Below are 19,023 nucleotides of genomic sequence, written 5' to 3' on the forward strand. Positions count from 1 at the left end.
GAAGTTTATTGGCATTGTAGCTGAGTATACAGGGGAAGAGTGCTTTGAGTTGGCAATTCGGCTGATGCAGTGCAATCTGACCTTGTCTGCTGAAATTGGAAATCTCATGTGATTGCCAAGAATGGATAACTTTGGCTCCGTCTACTATCAAAACAGAATTTTAACTCTGTTAATTGCCAACAGGCATCTTTTGGATTGTGTAAGGCTATTAAAACTCAATGATCAGGTTGAACATGATAGCAGAGCTCCAGGTAATTCATTTCTACAGAAGGGCACATTGCCCTTATTTAACAGTTTAATTTTTGTGAGGGATTTGCTTGAATGAAGTTTTCCTTTTACTGCGAACACTTCAAATGTTATTTTCCTTCAATATCCCACTCCAGGCATTTAATCACAGCCTGTGACACCCATGTGCCATGAACGAATAAAAACAAATCTAGGTTGACACTCCCAATGCAGTATTGAGGGAGTTGGGCGCTGTCCAAAGTTGCTGCCCGTCAGATCAGATGTTTAAACCAGGGCCTTATTTGTCCTCTCTGGTGGATGTTAATGGTCCTGTGGTAAGAAGAGCACAGGGGAGTTCCCCTCGTGTCCAGGGAACACTATCCTTTGATCAGAATCACTTAAATCAATTATCTGACTGTTAAATCAGCTTGCTGTTTGTGGGAGCTTGCTGTGCACAAATTGACGGCCGTGTTTCCTACACTTTGGGGTAGCACAGTGGTTAGCACAATTGCTTCACAGCTCCAGGGTCCCAGGTTCGATTCCGGCTTGGGTCACTGTCTGTGCGGAGTCTGCACGTCCTCCCTGTGTCTGCGTGGGTTTCCTCCGGGTGCTCCGGTTTCCTCCCACAGTCCAAAGATGTGCAGGTTAGGTGGATTGGCCATGATAAATTGCCCTTAGTGTCCAAAATTGCCCTTGGTGTTGGGTGGGGTTACTGGGTAGTGGGGATAGGGTGGAGATGTGGGCCTGGGTAGGGTGCTCTTTCCAAGAGCTGGTGCAGACTCGATGGGCCGAATGGCCTCCTGTACTGTAAATTCTATGATTCTATTACAACAATGACGGGTTGTATCTAAACTGGAGAGGCATAAATATCCTGGCTGCGAGGTTTACCAGTGTCACACGGGAGGGTTTAAACTAGTATGGCAGGGGGGTGGGCACAGGAGCAATAGGTCAGAAGGTGAGAGCATTGAGGGAGAACTAGGGAGTAGGGACAGTGGGGCTCTGAGGCAGAGCAGACTGGGAGAAGTTGCTGAACACAGCGGGTCTGGTGGCCTGACGTGCATATGTTTTAATGCAAGAAGTATTACGGGTAAGGCAGATGATCTTAGAGCTTGGATTAGTACTTGGTGCTATGATGTTGTTGCCATTACAGAGACCTGGTTGAGGGAAGGGCAGGATTGGCAGCTAAATGTTCCAGGATTGAGATGTTTCAGGCGGGATAGAGGGGGATGTAAAAGGGGTGGCGGAGTTGCGCTACTGGTTAGGGAGAATATCACAGCTGTACTACGGGAGGACACCTCGGAGGGCAGTGAGGCTATCTGGGTAGAGATCAGGAATAAGAAGGGTGCAGTCACAATGTTGGGGGTTTACTACAGGCCTCCCAACAGCCAGCGGGAGATGGAGGAGCAGATAGGTAGACAGATTTTGGAAAAGAGTAAAAACAACAGGGTTGTGGTGATGGGAGACTTTAAATTCCCCAATATTGACTGGGACTCACTTAGTGCTAGGGGCTTAGACGGGGTAGAGTTTGTAAGGAGCATCCAGGAGGGCGTCTTAAAATAATATGTAGACAGTCCAACTAGGGAAGGGGCTGTACTGAACCTGGTATTGGGGAATGAGCCCAGCCAGGTGGTAGAAGTTTCAGTAGGGGAGCATTTCGGGAACAGTGACCACAATTAAGTAAGTTTTAAAGTGTTGGTGGACAAGGATAATGAGTGATCTCAGGGTGAATGTGCTAAATTGGGGGAAGGCTAATTATAACAATATTTGGCGGGAACTGAACCTAGATTGGGGGCGGATGTTTGAGAGTAAATAAACATCTGACATGTGGGAGGCTTTCAAGTGTCAGTTGAAAGGAATTCAGGACCGGCATGTTCCTGTGAGGAAGAAGGATAAGTACGGCAATTTTCGGGAACCTTGGATAACGAGAGATATTGTAGGCCTCGTCAAAAAGAAAAAGGGGGCATTTGTCAGGGCTAAAAGGCTGGGAACAGACAAAGCCTGTGTGGAATATAAGGAAAGTAGGAAGGAACTTAAGCAAGGAGTCAGGAGGGCTAGAAGGGGTCACGAAAAGTCATTGGCAAATAGGGTTAAGGAAAATCCCAAGGCTTTTTACACGTACATAAAAAGCAAGAGGGTAGGCAGGGAAAGGGTTGGCCCACTGAAGGATAGGCAAGGGAATCTTATGTGTGGAGCCAGAGGAAATGGGCGAGATACTAAATGAACACTTTGCATCAGTATTCACCATAGAGAAGGAATTGGTTGGTGTTGCGTCTGGAGAAGGATGTGTAGATAGCCTGGGTCACATTGAGATCCAAAAAGACGAGGTGTTGGGCGTCTTGAAAAATATTACGGTAGATAAGTCCCCAGGCCCTGATGGGATCTACCCCAGAATACTGAAGGAGGCTGGAGAGGAAATTGCTGAGGCCTTGACAGAAATCTTTGGATCCTCACTGTCTTCAGGTGATGTCCCGGAGGACTGGAGAATAGCCAATGTTGTTCCTTTGTTTAAGAAGGGTAGCAAGGATAATCCAGGGAACTACAGGCCGGTGAGCCTTACGTCAGTGGTAGGGAAATTACTGGAGAGAATTCTTTGAGACAGGACCTACTCCCATTCGGAAGCAAATGGATGTATTAGTGAGAGGCAGCATGGTTTTGTGAAGGGGAGGTCGTGTCTCACTAACTTGATAGAGTTTTTCGAAGAGATCACAAAGATGATTGATGCAGGTAGGGCAGTGGATGTTTTCTATATGGACTTCAGTAAGGCCTTTGACAAGGTCCCTCGTGGTAGACTAGTACAAAAGGTGAAGTCACACGGGATCAGGGGTGAGCTGGCAAGGTGGATACAGAACTGGCTAGGCCATAGAAGGCAGAGAGTAGCAATGGAAGGATGCTTTTCTAATTGGAGGGCTGTGACCAGTGGTGTTCCGCAGGGATCAGTGCTGGGACCTTTGCTGTTTGTAGTATATATAAATGACTTGGAGGAAAATGTAACTGGTCTGATTAGTAAGCTTGCAGACGACACAAAGGTTGGTGGAATTGCGGATAGCGATGAGGACTGTCCGAGGATACAGCAGGATTTAGATTGATTGGAGATTTGGGCGGAGAGATGGCAGATGGAGTTCAATCCGGACAAATGTGAGGTAATGCATTTTGGAAGGTTTAATGCAGGTAGGGAATATACAGTGAATGGTAGAGCCCTCAAGTGCATTGAAAGTCCGAGAGATCTAGGTGTACAGGTCCACAGGTCACTGAAAGGGGCAACACAGGTGGAGAAGGTAGTCAAGAAGGCATACGGCATGCTTGCCTTCATTGGCCGGGGCATTGAGTATAAGAATTGGCAAGTCATGTTGCAGCTGTATAGAATCTTAGTTAGGCCACACTTGGAGTATAGTGTTCAATTCTGGTCGCCACACTACCAGAAGGATGTGGAGGCTTTAGAGAGGGTGCAGAAGAGATTTACCAGAATGTTGCCTGGTATGGAGGGCATTAGCTATGAGGAGCGGTTGAATAAACTCTGTTTGTTCTCACTGGAACGACGGAGGTTGAGGGGCGACCTGATAGATGTCGACAAAATTATGAGGGGCATAGACAGAGTGGATAGTCAGAGGCTTTTCCCCAGGGTAGAGGGGTCAATTACTAGGGGGCATAGGTTTAAGGTGCAAGGGGCAAGGTTTAGAGGAGATGTATGAGGCAAGTCTTTTTACACAGAGGGTAGTGGGTGCCTGGAACTCGCTGCCGGAGGAGGTGGTGGAAGCAGGGACGATAGTGACATTTGAAATGAAATGAAATGAAAATCGCTTATTGTCGCAAATAGGCTTCAAATGAAGTTACTGTGAAAAGCCCCTAGTCGCCACATTCCGGCGCCTGTTCGGGGAGGCTGGTACGGGAATTTAAGGGGCATCTTGACAAATACATGAATAGGATGGGAATAGAGGGATACGGACCCAGGAAGTGTAGAAGATTGTAGTTTAGTTGGGCAGCATGGTCGGCACGGGCTTGGAGGGCCGAAGGGCCTGTTCCTGTGCTGTACTTTTCTTTGTTCTTTGTTCTATACCTTCATTGACTGTGAAGCACTTTGGGATGTCCTGAGGTGGTGATAGGTGCAGTAGAAATTCAAGTCTTGGCTTTATCTTATAATATTGCAGTATTGGTTCCATAATCTTTCATTTTATTTTCTCTCTGGAATTGCTCTAAGATCTCGCATCTCTTTTGTTTTTGACAGACTTGCTCTTTACCTATTGTTGTCATCTCAAACGCCAGTCAGCTTTTGAGTGGTTGGGCATCAGTGGTTTGGTACAATATGCTCTGCAGTGACTCAAAGGTAAGGATCTATAGGAATCTTAACCAAGACAGGGAGAGGCGGAATTAATCACTGACCTTTTTCCCTCAATCGCCACCTGCCCTGGAGCTGTACAGAGAATATTGAAGTCTGCAGCATCCTGTACTAACAAGTGGAAGGAATATCCATTGGGTGTACATAGAATTTGTGCAGGATTTTTAATTGAGTGCAGACAACTGTTTGGCTGCCTCTTTTTGGAAACATGAAACCATTTGTTCCCTGTAGGAAGTTGAGGACAGACCCCAGAGGCTCCTGCAGAACTCTTGGCTCTTTGGTTTGGCATTCCTCCGTCCATGTGTTTATTATTCCTGGATTGCGCAAGAAAGTTCCTTTAATGTCTGCAAACGAGTAATGGCCCTTAAAGAAGTCGAAAAGAACCTGGTCCCCAAGAATTTTCTATTTATTTATTTTTTAATTTAAAGTACCCAATTCATTTTTTGTTCCCCAATGAAGGGCAATTTACCTACAGGTTCGGTATATGTGCAGGGTAGGTGGCCAATCCTTTGGGTTGTGGGGGCGAAACCCACGCAGACACGTGGAGAATGTGCAAACTCCACACGGACGGTGACCCAGAGCCGGGATCGAACCTGGGACCTCGGTGCCGTGAGGCAGCAGTGCTAACCCACTGTGCCACCGTGCTGCCCGCCCCAAGAATTTCCTTCATCGTGAATCACACTGTTCTGATGATTAATAGTAATTTGAAAATGTGCAGAGGTCTCAGTATTGTAGTAAAGATGCTCCTGGTTTTGTTCTTCAGCTGAGATGCTGTGTAGCAAATGCAAAATACTGATGTGTTTCCGGGTAAAATGTAAACCCCATCTTACGAATAATTTGGTGAGTAAATTTGGTTCCCCTCTGTCTCGCAGAATTTGATGTTCTTTTCGAACCCTCCCTTGGCACCATGGAGCCAGCTGTCTGAGGCACTGAGCTGGCAGTTTTCATCAAACACCAAGAGACATCTAGATGCTGATCAGCTCAGCATGTTGGCAGATAAGTTATTTGGTGAGTATCTTCAGCTACAGCTCATTATGCTGTGTGGGGCTGCTAACGTTTAGAATAAGTGGTGCGGTCTATCGTGGATAATGGTTATGTCAAGGCCATCCAGTAATGTAGTGATTGGAAGGTCAGATCTAACCATGACCATTGAGAATTTTAATTCCATTTTTTCTAAACCTGGAAAAAGGAAAGTGATTGAAGTGTTGAATTGCTATTGGTGAACCAGCTGGGTGTTTAATGTCTGACCTGGATGTAACTCTAGACCCACACAAATCTGGTTCATTCTTAACAGCCCCCTGAAGGAACTAGCACACCACTCCGTTCTCTCGAACCGATTTCTCCATGTTAGACTTATCCAGCGATTTTCCACATCCTGAAACTTATTCTAGCTCCTGCTACAACACCCTCCCTCCCTCCTTCCACCTTCTCTTTTAGACTCCTTCACACCTGTCACCCTGTTGGCCAATCTTCCAATAGCCCTCTTAAAATGCCAGGTTTTTTTTAAGACGCCTTTTAAATATCTTTTTTTTTTGAGGTGTAATTCAAAACAAAGTGGGTACCAAAACAAAGGAGACATTAGGCACGGAAGCTCCTAGCTTGGTCAGAGAAGGCTGTCGAGGGTGGGTCAATGGGACGGGTATGCACAGAGTTGGAGGAACAAAGTTTTTTGAAGTGGGAGGAAAGGGTTGTAGGGCTGTAGAAGGTTGGAGGAATGGGGAGGGAGTGAGGCTATTGTTTGTTGTTTCTCTTCTCTTCACCTGTTCATCTGAAGGATTGCAGGGCTATGGGGAAGAGCGGAGGGGGAATGGGATTCACTGGATAGGTCTTTCACAGAGCTGACAGCTACAATGAGCCATATTGCCTGCAGTGATGAAACGTGAAAAATACAAAATATCTCCTAATTCAGCGGGTTACCACTTTTATATCTGTGTTCTTTTATTGTTTAGGGGCTCAACAGAACTATGCTGACTGTTGCATTACATGGGCAAGGTTTTCAAAGGTTAGTCACCTCAAACTCTACTTGTATCTAACACTAATCTGCTCAGTCCTAAACTGGGCAACAAGACCTCTCCAAAGCCCCTACTAATTAAAGCTGAAACTGCCTCTTCCAAGATTCCTTGTGGACGGATTTGGACGGTTTGAAATAAGGGAGCAGGGACTAATTGAAAGAACCGCTAAGGAAGCTACATGAGCATGATTGGCTGAATGGCCTCCTTCTGTACTGTAGGATTCTGTGGTTCTAGCCTCTGTTCTGTTTCTATTGCTCACGGGTACTGATGCAAACGTTACGCACACTGTCAAGTTAATTTAGTATTTTTAATCATTTCTATTTGTTTTGGATATTTTATTGCAGGAGAATTTACCAAATCAGAACTTTTCCTTTTGGCTCTGGTTGCAAGGCATCTTGGAGCTTATTAAGAGATACCTGGAGGATATCTGGAATGATGGGTAAGGTGATAAGGGGTCACTCCCAGTATTGTATTCTGTTCACTTACAGAAAGTAGAGGCATTAATAAATGATCCTCCATATATTTTGAGGCATTGTAAAGAGATTTACAATGTAAAGTGGTCAACGGTGAGCAGTGGTTAGCACTGCTGCCTCATGGCGCTGACGCCCTGGGTTGCTGTCTGTGTGGAGTTTGCACATTCTCCCTGTGTCTGCGTGGGCTTTGCCCCCACAACCCAAAGATCTGCGGGGTAGGTGGATGGGCCACGTTAAATTGCCCCTTAATTCGGAAAAAAAATATTGGGTACCCTGAATGTATACACAAAACAAAATTGAGTCCTCCCACATCGTCACTTCATCACTTCAGATGTGAGCTGGTGTTGTGTTTTTGTAGTTGAAGCAACCCTGGGAACAGATTTCTGCATCCAGCGCTACTCTGCTGACATTGCAAATTGCAGCTTTGTGAAGTTGAAAATTTGCCAAGTTTGGTTCAAACAGCAGATGTTGAGAGAGTTTAACAAAGGCTCTGGTTTCTGATCTCACCTGTGTTACTGTCAGGGGGAAGGTATTCCCAAAAGGGCAGGGTGTATTTATTGGAGAAGAAAAACCGAGAGAACCTCTTTGTTTACTATCTGGGCGTTAGTCTGCCAAGGATTTGGTGATGGTGACAATCTGCCCTTTGAGCCATGGTCTGCTAACTAGGGAAAATATGCGACAACCTGCTTGTAGTTCCAGTCAAATATTGAGGTCCATTTCGAGATAATGTGTTGAAATCCTAGTTTTAACTGACACACGGATAACCTTGTCACTTACCTGTCCTGTTTTAAATATTATTCCATCTTGTTGCAACGGTATATTTGGCTGGGAAGACTGGCCTGGTGAATGCTCATTGCCTGCTCTTTGGCAAAGTGGATTTGGTCCTTGCTCTCTGTGCAGATGTCCGCAGTCTTGTAAAGTTCTACCAGTCTAGCTGAAGCAGAGCATGTGCTGTCAGTGCTCGAGAATTCAGTCCTTCCTACTCTCGCACCACGTTATTGCCCAAGTTAAATAACAGACATTAGGCCGGCACAGTGGTTAGCACTGCTGCCTCACAGCACCAGGGACTAGGGTTCAAGTCTGACCTTGGGTCACTGTCTGAGCGGAGTCTGCACGTTCTCCCCGTGTCTGCGTGGGTTTCCTCCGGGTGCTCCGGTTTCCTCCCACAGTCCAAATATGTACAGGTTAGGTGGATTGGCCATGATAAATTGCCCTTAGTGTCCAAAAGGTTAGGTGGGGTTACAGGGATAGGGTGAGGGCGTGGGCTGAGCTAGGGTGCCCTTTCAGAGGGTTGGTGCAAACCCAATGGGCGAATGACCTTCTACACTGCAGGAGGTTCTATGATTATCCTAGAATTTCAACGTTCTGTTTGGTGGAAAGCTGAGTGGATAATTCATACCGGGTAATTTGTAATACGTCACAGAGCGAGGAAAATGCCACTGGCATTTCCCATTCCCCCCCCCCCCCCCCCCCCGCCAATGGAAAAATGTGTTTTAAAATGACACGTTGGTTTGTATAATTTTGTCTTGTAGGAACATTATTGGATTCTTGAGCAGAAAGCGAGAGCGGAGTTTGTTGAAAAAGAAGCCAACAGGCACTTTCCTGCTTCGCTTCAGTGAGAGCTGCAAGGATGGTGGTATTACCTTCTCTTGGGTGGAGCATTTAACCAATGGTAAATAATCAAAGGGTAAACTCTGAGGACTGGGATAGTAAGTGGGATGAGAATTCTTGTCGTTACTCTTCTGAGGTTGTTGGTTTACTTTAGCTTTTGTTATGTGGGTCCGCTTTCTTCAAGTGAACGTGAAGGTGTGGCCTTTTTTATAACAAAAAACACAAAACAAGTTTGGCCTCTTTTAGGGTTTGTATAAACCAACCTTATCAATTCCAACTTTCTTCATCTCCATTCAACATCAAGCCACAAACCTATTTCCTAGTTTATGATTTGACTCCCAGCATGCCGTTTTCTAGATGGCAGCCAAACCCTCTGGTAAGAGAAGGACACAAGTACACTCCATGCAGGGAACACTGATGCTGGGTGGAGATGTATTCCAATCGCCAATGCTAACATCTATTCACTTAATAAAGAATTTATTCCTAAAAATCGATTGCTGAGGCATGTCCCAGGAATTGTACCCCAGTGTCCGTTATCGCCACCGAGAGGGGTGCACACAAGCTTGGGTGGACTTGCACTTTAGTTTATGATATTAAAGGATATTGAATGTGAGCGCGGCTAGGCACAACTGACTTGTACCTATAGTGTCCCTCCGGTAAATCCCGCAGTGGCTTAACGTTGATTGTTTAGTTAGCTTACACAATGGTGAACTGCATCACCCAAAGAAGCAAGTAACCATTCCAAACACTTGAGGCAGACGATAAGATTAATTTCCCCCCTAAATCCACCAACCATGGGCTTTACTCTAATTGTTTTATTTTAAGAATACTGCCCCATGGGCAGAGGAGCCCTTTCCTGTCACACTTTGTCTAATGATGTTCTGTGGTCACTGCTTCTCCGATATTTCCTTGTCTGTTTTTTTCCTGAGATCTGCTTTGCTGTTCGTCCTCTTCCCTCCATCCTTGCTGTGCCCCACTGTATCCTATACATTCTTCCACAGCATGGCAGAAAGTCTTCACTATTTTCTTTGTTTCTTTTCCTCCTATGGTATTTCAAAATATAGGCTTGGCATAAAATTATAGTCCTACGTTACCTGTTCTAAAATGAGTATATTTGACGCAGCATACAACATTCAACAAGGGTGCATTCAGAGTTTACTATTTAGAAATTGCTTCAAGCTGCTACTTGACCAGAAATCCATTGTATTGGAGGAGCCCATTCAAGCCATTTGACAGAACCCTATGGAGGATTCCCTCAGCGATCCATCGATGAGCTCGGGTAGGCTATCCAGCAGATTAAAATCAGCAAAGCTTATGGGCCAGACAGTGTACCCGCAGAGAGCTACCACGCAGCTAGCTATCAGCTCACCTCACAACTCCAGTTAATCCTCTGCGTCTGCGACAAAGAAGACTTCCCCCGGGATCTCGGGAACGTGACCATCATTACTATCCACAATTAGCGAGGGATAGGTTTAGGTATTTGGGGATTCGGGTAGCGAGGGAATGGACGGGGCTCCAGAAGTGGAACTTAACGAAGGTGGTGGAGGAGGCGAGGGAGGATCTTAAAAGGTGGGATACACTGTACTGAATGTTGGCAGGGAGGGTTCAAGTGGTGAAAATGAATCTTCTGCCGAGGTTCTTGTTTATCTTTCAAGCTCTCCCGATCGGTATACCAAAGGCCTTTTTTCGGAAAGTGGACACGATCATTTCTGACTTTGTATGGGCGGGGAAGGTGCCGAGAGTGGGGAGGACCCTGCTACAGAGGCAGCAGGGGGGGTTGGCGTTGCCCAACTTGCTTCATTGTTATTAGGCAGTGAATTTGGACAAGATGCAGCAGTGGTGGGAAGGAGAAGGGGTAGAGTGGGTTAGAACATAGAACGGTCCAGCACAGTACAGGCCCTTCGGCCCACAATGTTTTGCCGTACTAGTTTGAAACTAAGATCAAATCAACCTACTCCCAATCATTCTAGTGCACTGCATATAGGCATCCAATAACCGCTTGAAAGTTCCTAAAGTGTCCGACTCCACTACCATAGCTGGGGGTGCGTTCCACGCCCCAACCACTCTCTGAGTAAAGAACCTACCTCTGACATCCCTCCTATATCTTCCACCATGAACCTTATAGTTATGCCCTCTTGTAACAGCTACATCCACCCGAGGAAAAAGTCGCTGAACGTCCACTCTATCTATCCCTCTCATCATCTTATACACCTCAATTAAGTCACCTCTCATCCTCCTTCGCTCCAATGAGAAAAGCCCTAGCTCCCTCAACCTTTCCTCATAAGACCTATCCTGCAAACCAGGCAGCATCCTGGTAAATCTCCTTTGCACCCTTTCCAATGCTTCCACATCCTTCCTATAGTGAGGTGACCAGAACTGCACACAATACTCCAAATGTGGTCTCATCAGGGTCCTGTACAGTTGCAGCATAACCCCGCGGCTCTTAAACTCAATCCCCCTGTTAATAAACGCTAACACACTATAAGCCTTCTTCACGGCTCTATCCACTTGGGTGGCAACTTTCAGAGATCTGTGGACATGAACTCCGAGATCTCTCTGCTCCTCCACATTCCTCAGAACCCTGCTGTTAACCCTGTAATCCGCATTCAAATTTGTCCGACCAAAATGAACCACGTCACATTTATCAGGGTTAAACTCCATCTACCACTTTTCAGCCCAGCTCTGCATCCTATCAATGTCTCTTTGCAGCCTACAACAGCCCTCCACATTATCCACTACTCCACCAATCTTGGTGTCATCAGCAAATTTACTAACCCAACCTTCAACTCCATCATCCAAGTCATTGATAAAAATCACAAATAGCAGAGGACCCAGCACTGATCCCTGTGGTACACCGCTGGTGACTGGGCCCCAGGATGAAAATTTACCATCTACCACCACCCTCTGTCTTCTATGTGATAGCCAGTTACTGATCCAATCGGCCAAATTTCCCTCTATGCCATGCCTCCTTACTTTCTGCATGAGCCGACCATGGGGCACCTTATCAAACGCCTTACTAAAATCCATGTATACGACATCAACTGCTCTACCTTCATCTATGTTCTTAGTTACCTCAAAGAATACAATCAAACTTGTGAGGCAAGACTTACCCCTCACAAATCTGTGCTGACTATCCTGGATTAAGCTGTATCTTTCCAAATGATCATAAATCCTATCCCTCGGGACCCTTTCCAATAATTTACCTATGACCGAAGTGAGACTAACTGGCCTATAATTCCCAGGGTTATACCTATTCCCTTTCTTGAACAAGGGGACAACATTCACCTCTCTCCAGTCTTCTGGCACTATTCCTGCAGACAGTGAGGACATAAAGATCAAAGCCAAAGGCTCTGCAATCTCATCCCTCGCCTCCCAAAGAATCCTGGGATATATCCCATCAGGCCCAGGGGACTTATCTGTCCTCGGGCTTCTCAAAATGTCTAACACATCTTCCTTCCGAATATCTACCTCCTCCAGCCTACCAGCCTGTATCGCACTATCCTCCTCAACAATATGGCCCCTCTCCTTTGTGAACACTGAAGTAAGTATTTATTGAGGTCCTCTCCTATATCTTCAAACTCCATGCACACGTTCCCACTACTGTCCTTGACTGGCCCTAACTTCACCCTGGTCATTCTTTTATCCCTCACATAAGTGTAAAAACCCTTGGGGTTTTCCTTGATCCTACTCGCCAAGGACTTCTCATGCCCCCTCCTAGCTCTCCTAAGCCCCGTCATGAGCTCCTTCCTAGCTACCTTGTATCCCTCAAGTGCCCTAACTGAACCTTGTTTTCTCATCCTTACATAAGCCACCTTCTTCCTCTTGACAAGACATTCAACCTCTTTTGTAAACCATGGTTCCCTCACTCGACCATTTCCTCCCTGCCTGACAGGGACATACATATCAAGGACACGCAGTATTTGCTCCTTGAACAAGCTCCACATCTCAATTGTGCCTATCCCTGACAGTTCCTGTTTCCATCTTATGCTCCCCAATTCTTGCCTAATCGCATCGTAATTACCCTTCCCCCAGTTATAAACCTTGCCCTGCCGTATGTTCCTATCCCTCTCCATTGCAATAGTGAAAGTCACTGAATTGTGGTCACTATCTCCAAAGTGCTCTCCCACATCCAAATCTAACACTCGGCCCGGGTCATTACCCAGTACCAAATCCAATGTGGCCCTGCCTCTTGACGGTCTAGCCACATATTGTGTGAGGAAATCCTCCTGCACACACTGGATAAATACAGCCCATCCAAACTATTTGAATTATAGTGGTTGCAATCAATATTTGGAAAGTTAAAGTCACCCATGACAACTACCCTGTGACTACCGCACCTATCCAAAATCTGCATTGCAATCTTTTCCTCCACATCTCTGTTATTGTTTGGGGGCCTATAGAAAACTCCGAACAAAGTGACCGCTCCTTTCCTATTTCTAACTTCAGTCCACACTCCCTCAGTAGGCAGATCATCCTCAAACTGCCTTTCTACAGCCATTATACTATTCTTGATTAACAATGCTACTCCTCCACCTCTTTTACCACCTTCCCTAATCTTACTGAAACATCTAAACCCCGGAACCTCCAACAACCATTCCTGCCCCTGTTCTATCCACGTCTCCGTAATGGTCACAACATCGTAGTCCCAAGTACCAATCCATGCTTCAAGCTCACCAACCTTATTCCTGATGCACCTCGCATTGAAGTAGACGCACTTCAAACCACCTTCATGCCTGCAGGTCCACTCTTGTGACCTTGGTACCTTCCTCAGTACTGCACTACCCTCAACTTCCTGAACTCCAGCAACGCTATCTCCTGGACTACAAATCAGTTTCCCATCCCCCTGCCAAATTAGTTTAACCCCCCCCCCACCCCCACCCCGAAGAGCTGTAGCAAATTTCCCTTCCAGGATATTGGTGCCTCACTGGTTCAGGTGTAACCCTTCCTGTTTGTACAGGTCCCACCTTCCCTAGAAGGTGCTCCAATTATCCAAGTAATTGAAACCCTCCCTCCTACACCATCCCTGTAGCCGCGTGTTTATCTGCACTCTCTCCCTGTTCCTCACCTCGCTAGCACGTGGCACTGGCAGCAAACCAGAGATGACAACACGGCCTGTTCTGCCTCTCAGCTTCCACCCTAGCTCCCTGAATTCCTGTTTTACATCCCCGTCCCTTTTCTTACCTATGTCGTTGGTACCGATGTGTACCATGACTTGTGGCTGCTCCCCCTCCCCCTTAAGGATCCTGAAAACACGATCAGAGACGTCACGGACCTTTGCACCCGGGAGGCAGCACACCAACTGTGAGCCTCTCGTTGCTACAGAACCGTCTATCTGTGCCTCTAACTATAGAGGTTAGGATGGAGGAGGAATCTTGTAAGGGGTTTAGTTTGAGGGCTATGGTGATGGCAGCATTGCCAATGGCTTCGAGTAGGTATTCAAGGAGTCCGGTGGTGGAGTCCGGTGGTGCTGTCCACGGTGAAGATATGGAATCAGTTGAGACATTTTAGGGTGGAAGGGATGTTGGTGCTAACACCGCTGTGCAAGAATCATGGGTTTGAGCCGGGGGGGATGAAATAAATCGCTTATTGTCACAAGTAGGCTTCAATGAAGTTACTGTGAAAAGCCCCTAGTCGCCACATTCCGGCACCTGTTCGGGGAGGCCGGTACGGGAATTGAACCGCGCTGCTGGCCTGCCTTGGTCTGCTTTAAAAGCCAGCTACTTAGCCCTGTGCTAAACCAGTGGATAGTGTATACAGGAGGTGGAGGGAAGTGGGGCTAGTCAAGGTGAGGGATCTGTATTTGGAGGAAGGGTTCGCCAGTCTGGAGGAGCTAAGGGGGAGGGTAGAGCTGCCGAGGGGTAGTGAGTTCAGGTATCTACACATTAGGGACTTTGCACGAAAGGTCTGGAGGGGATTCCCTAGGTTGCTGGGATACACCCTGCTGGAGCGAATGCTGCTTCCGGATGTGGAAGGGGAGGGAAGAATTGGGATATATATATATATACACACACGTGGCTTGTCGTGATATTCAGATAAACATCATGGTGCAAACACACATACACACTGATGGACAGATCAACGGACCAATCAACACACACACAACATCACAGCCAATCACCAGTGAGAGCACACGCACTATAAAACGGGGAACACGACACTTCCTGCTCATTCCAGCAGGAGACCGCTCTGGGCACAGAGCTCACAGCCACTCAGACATATACCATGTGCTGAGTGCCTCTCCAAGATAGTGATAGGGCTGGGTCCACAGGTTAACTGGTAAAGTACGAACCGCAGTAACCAGTTCACAGCTGTTGTTATCTAGAGTAATAAAACGGAGTTGTACCATCTACAACCGTGTTGGTTCGTCTGTGTAGCGGAACACCCAACACAACATAGTACCAGGATTGGAATCCAGCAACTGTGAGACCTACCTGCACAGCTTCAGAGATCCGCCATCTTGCGCCATGGACACCATCAGCCCGCCGCAGCCGCTCCAAATCGCTGGAAACCTCGGCGTCAACTGGAAGCTGTTTAAACAGCACTTCCAGCTCTTCCTAGAAGCCACAGACAGGGAGAATGCATCGGACACCAGGAAGATCGCCCTCCTCCTCTCCACGGCAGGGCAACACGCCATCCACAGCTACAACTACCTGGTGTTCGCGGACGGTGAGGACAAGACGAAGTACAAGACGGTCCTTCTCAAACTCGAGCAGCACTTCAGCGTCGAGGTGAATGAGAGCTTCGAGAGGTACCTCTTCCAGCAGCGCCTGCAGGGTAAGGATGAGCCTTTTCAATCTTTCCTGACACACCTCCGTATCCTCGCGCAGTCCTGCGGTTACGAGGCCACCTCCGATTCCAGGATTCGGGACCAGATAGTTTTTGGGGTAATCTCGGGCACCCTACACCAGCAGCTCCTCAAAATTAAGAGCTTCACCCTAGCCACCGCCATCGAAGCCTGCGTCCTCCATGAAAACGCGACCAGCCGGTACTCCCAAATCCAGGCGGCCGAATCGGCACGGCACGGGTCCTACGAGGCCGAGCGGGCCCAGTCGATTGAGTTGCGCGGCCCGGATGAGGGCGGCCATTTCGCGCGCTTTCCGCAGCCTCCCGCGCTTGTACGCGCCAAAAGAGACGTCGACGCAGAGGGACGTGACGTGCAGGCGCGCTCTACGCAGGACCGGACAGCGCATGCACGATGGCGCAACGAATGTCACGACGTGCGGCAACTGTGGATCCGCACATTTAAAGCGGCAATGTCCAGCAAAGAATCGACAATGCCTCTGCTGTGGCAAGATGGGCCACTACGCTGCCCGCTGTCGAGCAGCTCAACCTGCCAATGCTCCCCAATTCCGCCAGCCTCGCAGGGACGTGCGGGCCATTCAGCCCCCATACACCGAGTCATACCCTGATACCGATGACCGGGAAGCCTTCCGCGTTGCGGTCATTGACAGGAACCGGATGTCCCCAAGTAGGACCCACCAGCCGATGCCAGTGAACAGCGTTAATCCGGGTGATGAATGGCGTGCCACCCTAACGGCCAACCCGAATTCGTCGCCCACCTACTAGGCTGGACTTATGAGCCTGTTTGAACATTGGACTCACTAAAGTGTTATGCCACAATGTTAATGTGTTTCTCTTTTTGTCGTTACAGGAGCTCGTTTTCGATGTTTGATGATTGCATTTGTTTTGTTTATGGGACAACCTCGTTGTTCTGTTGCACCTGACACCTTCCTATGTATATAGTTTAGCCTCATGTACATGTTGTAGATATTGCACTCACACATTCAGCTGCACTCAGTACACATCTATATTTATTACCACATAGGCACATATTCTTGTAAAAAAGGGAGGATGTCATGATATTCAGATAAACATCATGGTGCAAACACACATACACACTGATGGACAGATCAATGGACCAATCAACACACACGCAACATCACAGCCAATCACAAGCAAGAGCACACGCACTATAAAACGGGGAACACGACACTTCCCGCTCATTCCAGCAGGAGACAGCTCAGGGCACAGAGCTCACAGCAAGCCACTCAGACATTCACCATGTGCTGAGTGCCTCTCTAAGATAGTGTTAGGGCTGGGTCCACAGGTTAAAGGGTAAAGAACGAACCACAGTCATAAGTTTACAGATGTTATTGATAGTAATAAAACAGAGTGGTACCATCTGCAACCGTGTTGGTTCGTCTGTATAGCGGAACACCCAACACTACAGCTGGGGGAGCAGGGAGACGAGCGGGTGGTGAAGATCAAGTAGAAATGGGAAGTGAAGTTGGGAATGGAGATCAATGGGGGAGTATGGAGTAACCTGCGAAGGGTAAATGGGACCTCCTCTTGTCCAAGGATGAGCCTGATACAGTTTAAGGTGGTGCACAGGGTGCATATGACTCGGGCGAGAATGAGTGGGTTCTTTCAGGGGGTAGCAGATGAGTATGAGAGGTGTGGGCGGGGGCCAGCGAATCACGCACACGTGTTTTGGGGTTGTGAAAAATTGGGAAGATTCTGGGCGGGAGTGTTCGCGGTCTTAGCCAGGACAGTGGAGGAGGGAGTGAACTCGGACCCTTTGTTGGCGATATTTGGGGTGTCAGAGAGGCCGGAGCTCGTGGAGAGGAGGAAGGCCGATGTCGTGGCCTTCGCCTCTCTGATTGCACGGTGGCAAATTTTGCTGGAGTGGCGGTCGGCATCGCCACCGGGGGTAGCGGCTCGGTCGGGTGACCTGTTCCATCTGACCTTATTTTCTGAACCAATGTCAAGTGACAATTCTGAAACCGTCTTTTATATTCTGCATATTAACGGCCTGTTTCTTCCTCTTTACAGGGGAATCGAAAATCCGAACAGTCCAGCCATACACCAAGACCCACCTCACTAACATCCCTCTTTCGGAAATCCTCCGCTTCTACAAAGTGATGGCGGATGAGAACGTTCCCGAACACCCTCTGCTGTATCTGTATCCAAATATTCCGAAGGATGAGGCATTTGGGAAATATTATTTGGAATCTGAAGAAGGTATTTCAATCCATGAGGAGCACCAATTGCTTCATCTTGCATAGAACCATATAAAAGACTATTCAGATTGGCAGAATGTCACTTTCTGATTTGTTCTTTCAGTCTGTTATCCATACCACAATTGGTAACTAATTCTAAATTTAAGGTTTTTTAAAAATCTCTGACCTGAGCATATCAACCTCTTTGGCTTTGGACTTCAATTAGACTCAAAAGTCATTTGGGGCTGGACTTTATTCAGTGTGGACCTACTTCTGGAGTGCGATCTGAACAGCAGTGTGAAACAGCTGAAGAGGAAAGCAAATTTTTCCAATAGTTAATGTAAAGAATACAAGTTGGCAGTAATAGAATTGGTTGGGGAGGGAGGTAGGAAGATCTGTGCTGAAGTGTTCACTAGACGTGAAATGTACTTGAATGTCGTATGGTTAATTCTTTAGCACAGGGCTAAACAGCTGGCTTTTAAAGCAGACCAAGGCAGGCCAACAGCACGGTTCAATTCCTGTACCGGCCCCCCCCCCCCCCCCCCGAACAGGCACCGGAATGTGGCGACTAGGGGCTTTTCACAGTAACTTCATTTGAAGCCTACTTGTGACAATAAGCGATTTTCATTTCATTTCATTTCTACAGAAACCTGGAATTTGAATAAAGTAGATCTGTAACAATAAGATGTCAGCATCACTGGGCAAGAGCTGACAGTTTCACCCAGAAAAGCTTGAATTCCCAGAGCCTGCAGGAGTTAAAATCATTTTCCTCCCATAAACCGAATTCACTCGCTTTCTGGAATGAAGAATTGTTGTAATTCTCTTACCGCTGCCTTGTGCTTTATTTGCAGGGTTTCAAAACGACAAATATTTGAAAACACGATTAATTGTGGTATCAGAAAGGTGAGCAAATGCCTTTGAATATAACCCTGTCTCTGTGCGTTGAACTATTAAAAAGCTTGTATTTGTGAGTGGCGGGAGGTGTGTGTGAGGCAGAGAGCAGCAGTATGCTGGCTGTAAAGACTGGCGTCAGGGCTCTGAAAATGGAGCTGTCATTAAACATGCATCCTGCAGGCATTGTCATTGAAATTGAGAACTTGCATATTTGCAGTCCTTAATGTCGTTCGGAATGATCCCAAATCACTTCTCACGTAGTGTTATTTGAAGTGCATTGGGATTGTCATCGTAATGACACTCTCCACTTAGCTGTATTGAACAAATTGAGCAAAGTTTTATTATCAGTGTGCACACGTGGGAGATCTTGTATCCGTCATACCTGGGAGGGGACTCCACTTGCTTTTGTTCAAGTGTACGTATGGATTCCCATTTAGTATTTGCACTCCCCAGCCTTTATGTTATAAATTCCCATG

General features: G+C 47.1%; 1 protein-coding gene across 4 annotated transcripts in view; it reads left to right on the plus strand.

The window, feature by feature from the left end:
• Positions 1–19,023, plus strand: part of LOC140405405 (signal transducer and activator of transcription 1-like) — a 134,507-nt gene that overhangs the window by 95,690 nt on the left and 19,794 nt on the right. For all 4 annotated transcript variants that reach the window (XM_072493768.1, XM_072493767.1, XM_072493769.1 and 1 more), the window contains 7 exons: positions 4,448–4,546; positions 5,431–5,566; positions 6,508–6,560; positions 6,915–7,009; positions 8,576–8,715; positions 17,487–17,675; positions 18,505–18,556. In XM_072493768.1, coding sequence (XP_072349869.1) covers positions 4,448–4,546; positions 5,431–5,566; positions 6,508–6,560; positions 6,915–7,009; positions 8,576–8,715; positions 17,487–17,675; positions 18,505–18,556 — 764 coding nt within the window. The remainder of the gene's footprint in view (positions 1–4,447; positions 4,547–5,430; positions 5,567–6,507; positions 6,561–6,914; positions 7,010–8,575; positions 8,716–17,486; positions 17,676–18,504; positions 18,557–19,023) is intronic.

Source organism: Scyliorhinus torazame, chromosome X (genome assembly GCF_047496885.1).
Source record: "Scyliorhinus torazame isolate Kashiwa2021f chromosome X, sScyTor2.1, whole genome shotgun sequence".
Taxonomy (NCBI): Eukaryota; Metazoa; Chordata; class Chondrichthyes; order Carcharhiniformes; family Scyliorhinidae; genus Scyliorhinus; species Scyliorhinus torazame.